The 12,220-nt window shown below is 34.9% G+C and overlaps 1 protein-coding gene across 5 annotated transcripts in view; it reads left to right on the top strand.

Moving 5' to 3' along the window:
• The first annotated feature begins 1,774 nt into the window (after window positions 1-1,774).
• Window positions 1,775-12,220, top strand: part of rabgap1l (RAB GTPase activating protein 1-like) — an 80,204-nt gene continuing 69,758 nt past the window's right edge. For 2 of the 5 annotated variants that reach the window (XR_013823071.1, XM_079889764.1), the window contains exons 1-9: window positions 1,811-1,890; window positions 6,568-6,748; window positions 6,899-7,055; window positions 7,569-7,779; window positions 8,787-8,961; window positions 9,045-9,205; window positions 9,379-9,489; window positions 10,426-10,492; window positions 11,369-11,471. Coding sequence is in view for 4 of the 5 variants with exons in the window: in XM_079889764.1 (XP_079745890.1) it covers window positions 6,611-6,748; window positions 6,899-7,055; window positions 7,569-7,779; window positions 8,787-8,961; window positions 9,045-9,205; window positions 9,379-9,489; window positions 10,426-10,492; window positions 11,369-11,471 (1,123 nt within the window). In the remaining variant the exon portion in view is untranslated. Of the gene's footprint in view, window positions 1,891-1,924; window positions 1,996-6,567; window positions 6,749-6,898; window positions 7,056-7,568; window positions 7,780-8,786; window positions 8,962-9,044; window positions 9,206-9,378; window positions 9,490-10,425; window positions 10,493-11,368; window positions 11,472-12,220 lie in introns of those variants that run through there. The other 3 variants (XM_079889763.1, XM_079889765.1, XM_079889766.1) reach the window with 2 other exon arrangements.

Genomic DNA, 12,220 nt, shown 5'->3' with positions numbered 1-12,220 from the left:
AATTTATTTGACTCTAATTAAAGGGACTCTAATTAATCATTTACTCACCCTCACGTTGTTCCAAACCCTGTATGAGGTTCTAAAAGCAAACAGTTTCTCATTGACTTCCATAGAATGGGAAAAAAATACTATGGAAGTCAATGGAGCCCATCAACAATCCTTCAAAATCTTGTTTTGTGTTCAACAGAAGAAAGAAATTCACAACTTTGAGTGAGTAAATGATGACAAAATATCCCTTTAACACTGAAAAAAATATTTTATAAATCTTTAATTTTGTCTTGTTTTCAAATAAAAACATCTAAGCATTATTAAAACAAGATAGATGTACTTAAGAAGCATGATTTGAGTTTATGTTGTTTGTTTAAGTAGACTTCACTATGAGTTTAGATTAAAGTTAGATGAGACAAAACAATCTGGGTTTTTTCAAAAACAATTAACAAAAATAAAAAATAAAATAAACAAAAGGAGGATAAATAAAGGAATCAGATAAAAACAAACATAAGTAAACAAAATAATAAAATATAAATAAAAAAAATAAAAACATTTTGAAAAAACAAACATTAAATAAACAAATACTCTCTGAAGATACGTTTGAACATCTTTTAATGGTGTTTAAATGTTTTTACTGGAAAACAAAAATATTGTTTTGCAGTGGAAGGTAAGGGCTCTTAGTTTTCTATGCGGCCTTGGGCTTTTGATTTAAGGCCTTTCAGAAATTTTGATATTTTGGGCTTCCTGTAATGGGCTAATGTATGAGGGCTATATACACAAGACCATATTTTTGCCATTTTCTAATTGTGCCACATTATTTTACAAACATTTAAATCATTTATTTTATTATTTGCAATATGCCACTTGGTGGCGCTAGAGATGCAGAGATTTCACCTTTAATTCATTTTCTTAGCGGTCTCTATGCAAGTTGAATTTACAGAAGAGGGATTTGAGTGTCTGTTTAGTCCATGACGAGATGTTTGATGTAATTTATTGATGTATTTATGATACACTTTTCTTTTTATTACATACAAAAGTTGAAGTCAAATAGTCTATATAGCCTATTATGTATTTATTATTTGTGAACTTTTTCACCACATTTTTATTTAGTCAAACAAGGGTGTATTCCAGTTTGAGTTTATGTAAATGTGTGATGCTAGCTTGATCGTAATTTTATCTGTCAATTTTGAGAGCTTTGGATGTGATGATAGAAATAGGTAGCAATGTTGATTTCTATGTTTAGGCAAATCTTTTTTACTGTAATGTTTAGATTGTTTAGAACATTAGCAATGTTTTACAGATGAACCAGTGAGCAAATAAAGAAATAGAAAAAGAATACATATTACTCTGTGCAGTGCAAAGAAATGTTCTAAATATTCTAATAATATCTTGGCTGTACCAAGATTGTACTTTATATTTTGTATGTTTTCGCAGAAAGGAGTTTGTTCGAATTTATCATTTTGACATCATATCACACCTTAATCTCAGTTTTTTGTATTTGTATTTATTGAATTTTATAGTAAATTAATTGTAATGCAACAGTATTACACACACACACACACACACACACACACACACACACACACACACACACACACACACACACACACACACAATATATATATATATATATATATATATATATATATATATATATATATATATATATATATATATATATAATTATTGTTATTATTTAAACTAGTAGTAGTAGAACAGCAGGTGTTCCCGTCACCTGATTCGCTGCTGACTCACCTATTTGAAGGAGTGGGCGTGGCTCTTTCCAGCGGCGGTGATGACGTCGCCTGCGCCATGTGAATGCGGCGCGCGAGCTCTGATGAGGTTTGCGGATGTTTCTGCGTGTGCACGCGCGTCGCTCAGCTGACAGACTCACAGCAAGTAAGTTGATTTTTACCCTCTCAGGAAACTCACAACAAACACAAAAATGACAGAAAACGTCCGCGTTGACATAGCACACGCCCTCGGGTTTCATTTATATTCAGCGTGAGCGTGTTTAAAAGCTTTTGAGGGTCCTAAGCGAATGTTTTAAAGTTACAGTGGCAGAAAATGAGCTGATTGTTGATTAGCAGTGGCTAGCTGGCTAAATGACTAGCTTCAGTTCAGTTAGGATGCGTTTTGTGTGTGTGTGTGTCATGAAAAACATTGTAAGTAGAACGAAACGGTTGTTAATCACCCTAATGTTGTGTCGTTTAAGGCGTTTCCTGTCTGTTATTTTGAATCTCTGTTTTGTCAGCTGGCTAATATTTTAACAGTTTTTGCTGTCATTTTCGCGTTTATTTATGTGTTATCTGTCCTAAACAGCTGGATATGTCAGCTGGCTGAAACTGTTTTTGTTTTGTTGTACTGTATATATACTGGCACTAAATTGCTTAATACAAATGTCATTTCTTGTGTCATTGTGCACGTGCATTTATGATATAAGTTTAGATTTAATGTTACCTTATATATTATATGCACACACATGAAATATATATTCAAGTTAAGGTAACATATTAACTCTAAACTTATTTTTGATATATGATATATTCAAATTAAGGTAACATTATTAACTTATGATAATTATATCATAAATGCACGTGCACAATGACACATGAAATTACATTTGTATTAACCTAAGCAATTTAGAGCCAGCATGTATACAGTACCACAAAACAAAACCAGTTTCATATATTATACAACCAGTTTATATACACACACACACACACACACACACACACACACACACACACACACACACGGCTCAAAACTTGTTTAACAAGTCATTTAGATGACTATAAGGAACAAGTATGATGTAAAATACTTTGATTTACATATTTCAAAGGAACTTTATATCAGTATTTCAGGCTTTCTGGTTTGTGTGGCTAATGTTTGAAAGGGTTCGGGATGGTTAAGCAAATATGTGTTTGTTTAACAACAGTGTGGAGCCAGTGCTAGCCATGAACTCTTCATCTGTGTTTTAAACATTAAAAGCCATCGCTCATCAAAAGCTCACGAAGAATAACGGAAAATCTGTCTAGTAATAATTAGTCTACAATTATTGAAAATGAGTTAATGTGACCACAGAAAACAAATCATTGCGAAAGCAAAGCATCATTGGTGATCGCGATTGACACTGGCTTCTGATTGGTCACTACAGCATTCCAGCGGTGCGATGCCGCGTTCCAGGCAACCTGTAACCCGTGTTTTTCCAACTCGTAACTGGGAGTACATCGATCTAGTACGAAGTCACGGGTTTGACTGCCGTTCCAGTGCACTTTCACGGGTATAAGGTTGGAAAAACACGGGTTACAGGTTGCCTGGAACGCTACAACGTCATGAGTCGTGGTTTGAAGTCGTGATTTACGTGCTCAAAAACCTGCCTGGAACGCAGCTGGCCGATTATTTAGAAATGGCTGATATTATATATCTATAATACTTAAAACACACACATATAACTATTAAGTAATTTAAGATACTATAGATGATGATCTTAATAGTAGGTTAAAAATAGCTAGAACAATAAAAAAAATAAAAGTATTTATTATCATTTGTGTGTGTGTGTATATATAATATATGTATGTGTGTATATATATGTATGTATGTATGTATGTATGTATGTGTGTGTGTGTGTGTAATATTATAATACGATTTAAGAACTGCTTTATAAAGACTTTATGTTCTATATCGTGAATAGATGTATCTTTTCATGTACACCAGAGAAAAACATGCTATCATTTTTAATTTCAATCTGATATTGGAAATGTTAATAATATTATCAAATATAATGTTCATAATGTTTAGGCTACAATTCCTAAATTAAAAACTCATATGTATGTTAAAGAAAATTCTAAAAAGAAAAAATTATCCCTCTCTATATACTGCACAGTTTCATACCTTATTGCATAGTATTGAAAAGTTCGTCTGTTTGCTCTAAGCACTCTCCTCTTCCTTTTCTGCTGGGTGATGTCATCGAGGAGATTTTTGTGTGTTACATCATGGCTGGCCGTGAAGGAGAACCCAGACCGTGAGACCAGTAACTCAGAGTGCACATCAGACCATTTTGAACTTTAAACGCTGTGTTGGACAGCCGGAAAAACTTGGCTGTTTCTCAGTAGTTCAGTGTGATTTATGCTCTGTGTGTTGTAGTAACAATAGGCTTGCCAACCTGTTCTAATACAGTATCTGTTTTTTGTCCTTTAATGATAGGCGTGAGTAATACAGAAAGCATAGAAGATAAACTATTGTCTCTAGAGCCTGTTTCTCCTGCTGCGGCCTGCAGTGTGTGGTGTGTGTGTGGTGTGTGTGTGTGTAGCTCATGCACGCCCAGAATAAGTGAACTGCACCAGTTTTATCTTGGTTGAACATGATTGAGACATAGGCTCTGTTTAACAGAACTGGGTGGTGTTTAATATGATCACTACAGCTAAAGTCTTATTGGAATGTATTTTTACTAAATTTATAGAAGATAACATTTATAACATCACAGCATTCATGGAGTTGCCTCAATTTTGGTTCAAGATGTTGTATCGACAATGCAAGAGTCCAGCACTCTGTAAATTCTCCCGCAGCACATCCCAAAAACTTTCAATGAATTTAAGGTCTGGACACAATTCATGCGTTGAAATGATTGTTCATGCCTCCCTCCCAACAATTTGAGCCTGATGAATGACTGGCTAATTCCAAAATAATGACCGCGAGTGTGTAATTGCTTCAATTTTGTGTCTTTCTGTATAATTCAATTTGAATGACTAACCGGAGCTATTTGGCGAATGTCTAAGTGCGTTCTCCATTTATGTTGAGCATGGAACTGGTGGATAATGAAAATGAAGGGGCGCACAGAGACCTTCTGTTAGCGTTGGGTTTTATCCTGTGTGTTTTTCAATGGCTGTAATTGACGGAGAATGATGGCCACATGACTGCTCTGTGTGTGAATGTGAAGACCCTTTCACCCGCCGTGGCGTGACCCATGACCTGAACTCAAGGAACCCACTGTTTCAGTTGCTTTATCGGCTCCATCATATTCATCACTGCTGTTATGTGACAGTTATGCTTGGGTGTCATTTCTGTGATAAGGTGTGATCTGACTTGTGAAAATGAGCTGTGCGCTGGGTGTGAATATCACTTTGCTCTGAGCTACTTTAGGCTGTGAAGATGCACTGTCTGACAGATGATACCTCGATAAATGTGAGCTTGCTTGTTAAATCAGCAAAAAAATGTGCGACATGCTAGAATGGTTGATATCGTTTTCAGATGACACAGCTGTAAATCTTCAAAAGGGACTGGTGCTATAGCACAGATTGATTGTTAGATCCTGACTGTGTAAACATGACTAGTATTTGAAGCTAAGATGATAAAAATGTCTTGATTGACCCTTTTTAACAAATTTCCCATGTTGTGAATGTGCACAATTCTGTTCCCTATTCTAAGAAAAAAAATGTTTTTACATATTTCATTTGAAGTATAATTCTGAAGGGACTTTTCTTTTCTGCTATGTCATAAAGGCCTTGTGGTCATGGGGAAATCATAGCCTAACGATCACAATCATTACAATATTATGATGTGTTTTTTTTTTTGTAGACTTCGAATAAAAATAGCCTAGATCTGTGAATTAAGTCTTAAAGTGGTATAGACCTGCCACTTGTTCTGCTAACTGTAATGTGTTTCTTTTCATTTGATGTTTTAATGCAATGTTTATTTAACTAAACAATATTTTAAGTTTTGAACTAGTATTTAGTCAATTGATAATTATTGATAAATAATATATAGTAAATCTTATATTATATAATTCTCTCTGTGTGTGTGTGTATATATATAAAATAAACTATCCAAAATAAAAGTTTGTGTTTACATAATATATGTGTGTGTACTGTGTATTATTATTTTGTATATATCAATACACACACATGCTTGTATATATTTAAGAAAAATGTGTAATTTATATATAAAAAAATTATATTTATATATAATATAAATTATATCTAAATATATACAGTATATGTATGCAAATATTTCTTAAATATATACATGCATGTGTGTATTTATATATACAAAATAATTATACACAGTACACACACATATATAAACACAAACTTTTATTTTGGATGCGATTAATCGCGATTAATCTTTTGACAGCCCTAATATATATATATATATATATATATATATATATATATATATATATATATATATATATATATATATATATATATATACAATGGTATATTATTGATTTATATTATCAGCTTAGAATCTAATATATTATGCTTATCTTATATCTAATATATCATGGAATACTATATAATAAATATATGTTATATAATAAATGTAATAGACTATAATAATAATAATTTTGCAATGTAATTTGCTATTTATTTAAACAAAACAGGCAATATATTTCGATTTATGTCTTCAAAATCAAATTATGAAATACAGTTTTAATATGCAAGGAAATCCTATGCAGAAAACACTATTTAATCAATCAGTATTTGAAGTCACGGATGTTAATGTGCCCTGATAGTCGGTCTTAATGATGTAATCCAGCATGTATCCAGTGTAACAAGTCTGTCTTGTTGGTAGGGTTGCAGCAGCGGGCCGAGCGGGTGGACTGTCCCAGGCTATCATGGATGACAGCTCCTCTCTGGGCAGAGTGAGCGGCTCAACTGAATCTGTGTCAACCGTCACCAGTGAGGAGTTTGTTCTTGTGCCGCCCACCGCTGGGGGTTCCCCCTCCAGCTCAGAGGGGAGGCCCAGACTCAAGGTATCTCTTTCCACAGTCTGCTAAGCATCATTTACTATGTACACTAAGCATGCATTACCCATCTGTTTTAATGCGATAGTTTCCTGTCAACAAGAAGGAAGTTATAAGAATAATCTAGAATGTTTTATCTCTGCCATCTCTTTGTCTCAGATGTCGTGGAATGGGAGTGAGCAGTTGGAGCGGGCGATGGAGGAGGTGTTAGATGATGTTGGTGATGGACCAAAAGCTGCAGAAGAGAAAGAAAGTCCTAAAGCGCTGGGCTCTCAAAACAGACCGCCCAGCCTGACTCTGGACACAGCCCCCAATGGTACATCCTGCTCGCAGTATACATGCATGCACACACACACAAATTATTTTTGTTATATATATATATATATATACAAAGCAGTCAATATGGTATTGATTTATAATATCTTAAAGTGATGGTAAGCAGGTTTAAGATGCAAGGAAATCCTATGCTGATATAGAAAAGCTATTTTAGGAGATATTTATGAGCACAGCAGATTTCAGCCGATGCCATCTAAACGAGCTCTCTAGCTCTCTGCTTCCTGTTGCCAAGTGCTATAATTGGGGGGCTCTGAACACACTTCCTCTCTACCTTTCGCACACTTCCTCATTCAGTCACTCTTGACAATGGACCCTTAGATAAAACAGGTTTTTGCAAAGCACGAGTTTACTGTTTGAGGATTGCAGTAGGATGTCGACAAAAGAATCTAAAGAAATAATTACCATAAAACACATTTGCTCCACCTCTAAAATCCGATCTGATGTGCCACTTGATTTGCATCTTACAAATAAAAACACTTGTCTGTATCCACAGAAGTTTCAGCAGCTGTTTTGGAGAGTGTGACAGGACAGGAGGAAGAAGACAGTGTGCAGTTCAGTAAACTGTCCTATCTCGGCTGCACCTGGGTGAAAGCCCCTCGTAACGAGACGGAGGCCCTGAAAGCCATGGCCACCCTGCGGGCAGAGAGCGCCATCCCCATCCCCATCACCCTCCATGTGCCCAACGGCCCAGACGGTTGTGTCCGGTCAGTCATCTGCCAAAAATGCACTCGGGTCCACAAGTTTGAGACCACTGTTTAAGAAACATTCATTTTTGGATTTTTCTATTAAAATGCTTTATTTTCATTGCAAATTATATTCTAACACTGTCCGATTTACACATACCTTTTGAATCCCAGATTAGTGAAAACTATTTTTTCATTCTGTTTCTAGACTTCATTTATTGAATTTATTCCACATTTTTATTTACTCCACATTACTCTATATTACATCAGATGCATCTCACAACCAGTTTCCCCTGCGGCTTCATAAAAGCTTTTAGATTGAGCACATTTAGCTTTCTTGCTCTGAGACGAACCACATTCAACATTGGGAGTGTAAAAATGTGAGTTCTCTTTAGTCCTTATGATCTGGTGTGTGTTTGTCTGTAAAGACCTAACACATCTGTCACCTTAGCTGCTTTTAGCTCCTGCTTTCAGGTTCGTAAGCGTGGTGTAACACTTCTGTTTTTTTGTGTTGCACTTCGTGGTGTTCACACCCTGTGTGTTTTCTCTTTTTCTCAGGAACTGGTGTAACCTCAGACCGAACATCTCATTGTACCTCAGAAATGACTCTTTAAGTTAGCTAAGCAAACTTTGATGCACATGGAAAGTGCTGCTCTAATCTAGTGACATTTTTACACCTTAACATTATTCATTGCACTGTAGTCCTACTACATTTAACATATCCTCACTACTTATTTTGACTATATCTAAATGTAATGGCTATTGAAAGTACTATTAAAAGTGCGTTGACCTATTTAGCTGACTCCAGAAACATTTTGTTTTTTGATATCTATCAGTCAGGACTAAAGTTGATGTATATTATAAAAGATTTCCGATTATGTGATGCATACTGCTTTGGTTTTTTCTTGCGATCTTATCAGGTCGTATTGTTTTGTACGATCTGACAAGCAGCGATCGCAAAATGGACAGAGCAAAATGCACTCGACTTTAGTTATGAAAAATGTTTTATATGTTTCTAATCACTCTAGGATCGTCGACCAGGCCACAGGAACAGAAATCGCATCTTTTCCCATCTATAAGGTGTTGTTCTGTGCACGAGGACACGAGGGATCTGACGAGAGCGACTGCTTTTCCTTCACCGAGAGCTACCGCAGCTCAGAGGACTTTCAAATCCACGTCTTCTCCTGCCACATCAAAGAGGCTGTGAGTTCAGTAATGTTTAATGTTCAAAGAGTCAGTCTTGAAATGTAGAAATCAACTAAGCTCAACCTCCTTTCCTTATTTAGGTTAGTCGCATCCTCTATAGCTTCTCAACGGCCTTCAAGCGATCTTCAAAAGCTGCCACAGACATGCGAGACTCAGTGTTGCCACTTTCCCCCGATAGCGACGTCTTCACCTTCACCGTTTCTCTAGAAGTGAGAGAAGATGACGGCAAAGGAAACTTCAGGTCTGTCATTACCCACTTCTGGAAAAGCTTCAGTTCTGCCTACGTCTTGCTCTTTGTGTGTGTTTTTACTGTTGCTGTGCTATTCATGAACTGTTGAATTATTTTTTTGGTTTGTAGTGTATTCTTCTGTCTCTTATTTTTGCTTTCCCTCTCTCTTGCTCTGTATCTTGCAGTCCAGTTCCCAAAGACAGAGATAAATATTACTTCAAGCTGCGGCAGGGTGTACATAAAAAAGTGTCTGTTACTGTCCAGCAGATGTCCAATCAGGAGCTGGTAATAGAGAGGTGGGTTCTGGGATGTGGCCACCAGAGGTCAGAAGTTCTGATGTTTTGCCATTTCCTTTTATTTTGCTTTATAATGACTGCCAGGGCCTTGACTTTAAAGAAAATAAAGGCATATGATTTACAAAAAATTGAAACTGAAAGTGGTAGGACACATGAAAGGATTTTTTTTTTTTTTTTTTTTTTTCAATAGATTGGCGATAGCAGTGGTTCCCAAACCACTGCTATCGCCACATATATGTATATATATATATATATATATATATATATATATATATATATATATATATATATATATATATATATATATATATATATATATATGTGTGTATGTGTATGTGTGTGTGTGTGTGTGTGCGTGTGTATGAAGAGTGCAGATGCAAAAGCCTCTAAGTGCCATCTGAAATTTTCTTCTAGAATGATCATTTTTATCAAGCTTGTATATTTAAATTCAGTAATTTCACTTAAATGACAATGAAAATTACCTATTAATTGTCATTTAAGTGAAATTACTGAACTTTAATATACGAGCTTGATAAAAATGATCATTATAGAAGAAAATTTCAGATGGCACTTGGAGGCTTTTGCATCTGAACTCTTCATATACAGTATATATGCACACACACACACACACACACACACACACACACACACACACACACACACAGACATGTTTAAGTGTGATTCATTGTGCAACCACTAGATGTTGCTCTAGTTACAGTAGAGACAACCCTCTTCACTTTGAGACTTGCTGTGAAAATGAGCCCATCACAAATGTTGCCGCACCTCACAGTGACATCAGTTCCTGTCTGATAAAACTAATGCTGCTATTTCATATAGTGTATCACTTAATGAAAGAAGCTTCAAATCACAATGTCAAAATGTCATGTAATAAATAATACTTTTCCTCACAATCAAAACCATGTACTTGCTGTCCAGGTGCTTTGGGATGCTGCTGAGTCCTGGTCAGAAAGTTCGTAACAGCGACATGCACCTCCTCGACATGGTGAGACACATTTCTGGAGTTTTCCCCCAGTATTCTCGCAATGTGACTGCTCGGGGTTGAGCTGTTATAGCTGTACCTCAGGCTCAATATTAAATGTTAACCTTTCTGTTGCCAATTTTAGAAACACTTAATGGAAATATGAGCTTTTTTATTATTCATTAAAAACATAATTTTACAAAGGCCCTTGAGCAAGTTAAGCAATGGCGATTTGCACATCAAGACTAAAAACAATTAGCAGTTCAATCACGCGTAATTGGGTTCACAGGGATTCCTGAATCAAACATCCTACAAGGCTTAATGTCATACGTTTCCTCAAGAAGCCTGTTGCCATCTGGATGGTTAGACAAATGTCATCAATTGATACTTTGCCCAAAAGTGTCTATATTAGAGCCATCAATAGATCAAAAATAATCATGATGAACCCCCCCCCCCCCTTTTTTTTTTTTGATTCGTTAATGCTATTAATCACAAATCTGCTTTTTCATTTTAATGTATACTGCATGCTGTTTCAGTTCCTCTTCTAAAGAAACAAACCAATTATGTATAAAAAAGATGTCTTATTAATGCTGTAGCAGGTGTTTTTTATTAATTGTGTGTCATATTTGTGGAGTTTAAATGATATTCAATGAAATTCTGCCTCGCAAAGACTGCAAATGACTAATGATTTATAGATATTTAATTAACCATTAAAAAAATCTGTCTCCTTAATTTCCTTCAACCAGTTTTTAGAAATCACACTCAAATGAATAAACGCTTGTCCAATTAGATAAATGAATTTGCTATCTTAAATTTACCACCGTTAAACTTATTTAATGAATCTTCAGTCATTATAGAAGCAGTGAAAACTTGATCATTTTTGTGTGGTTGTGTTTGAAGGAGTCTATGGGCAAGAGTGCCGATGGGAAGGCGTATGTGATCACTGGCACCTGGAATCCGAACACTCCGCCTTTCCAGCCACTGAACGAGGACACTCCGAAAGGTGAAAGCTAATACACAATCCTTTGAAACCGTGAAACACTTTCACTTCTCAAGTGTCTCTGGTTCTTTTCATTGCACATCAAGCTGTGGCCAAGTTTACAGGTTTCACAGAAATTCACACTCTTTCCTGCCATCTTTTGTTTCCTTCTCACATTACTTGCAAGCCAAACCGTTTTCAACACTTTGAGCATGTTGAGTTTCTGTTCCAGCAGCTTTTCTTATCATGGACAAAATGTGTGCCATCTCTCACTGACCGCAATATAGTTTGAATTCATTTTCATATCAATTTGGCTTGAACTAGAGGTTGACTAATACGAGATTCATTAATGGATCATTATTACCAATATGTAGATAATTATATAAATTTCGAAATAAATTTAATATTACAGTTATTAATGTATGTCTGTGTGTGTCTATATGTATGTTTAATTTTATATAATTAAAATTTTGTATATTGACTTTCTAAATTTTTTAAAGTATAACTTTAAATTACAGAATATAATATGTGTGTTAAACATACATTATTTATTTATATATATATATATATAATTTAATGTATTTCATTAATACATTTTATATTAATACCATATACAATTTAACTATAGTAAATTAAATATACATACACATAAATGTTCTTTTTATTTATTGACAAATTCTTGTTTAATTTTATATAATTTATATTGTTTAATTAAAAATTATAAAAATAATTTATAAATGCTATATATTTAATTTTGTACAATTTAAGTTATG

Source organism: Squalius cephalus, assembly GCF_949319135.1.
Source record: "Squalius cephalus genome assembly, chromosome: 13".
In the NCBI taxonomy this organism is placed as follows: domain Eukaryota; kingdom Metazoa; phylum Chordata; class Actinopteri; order Cypriniformes; family Leuciscidae; genus Squalius; species Squalius cephalus.
This window is presented reverse-complemented; position numbering and strand designations above follow the sequence as displayed.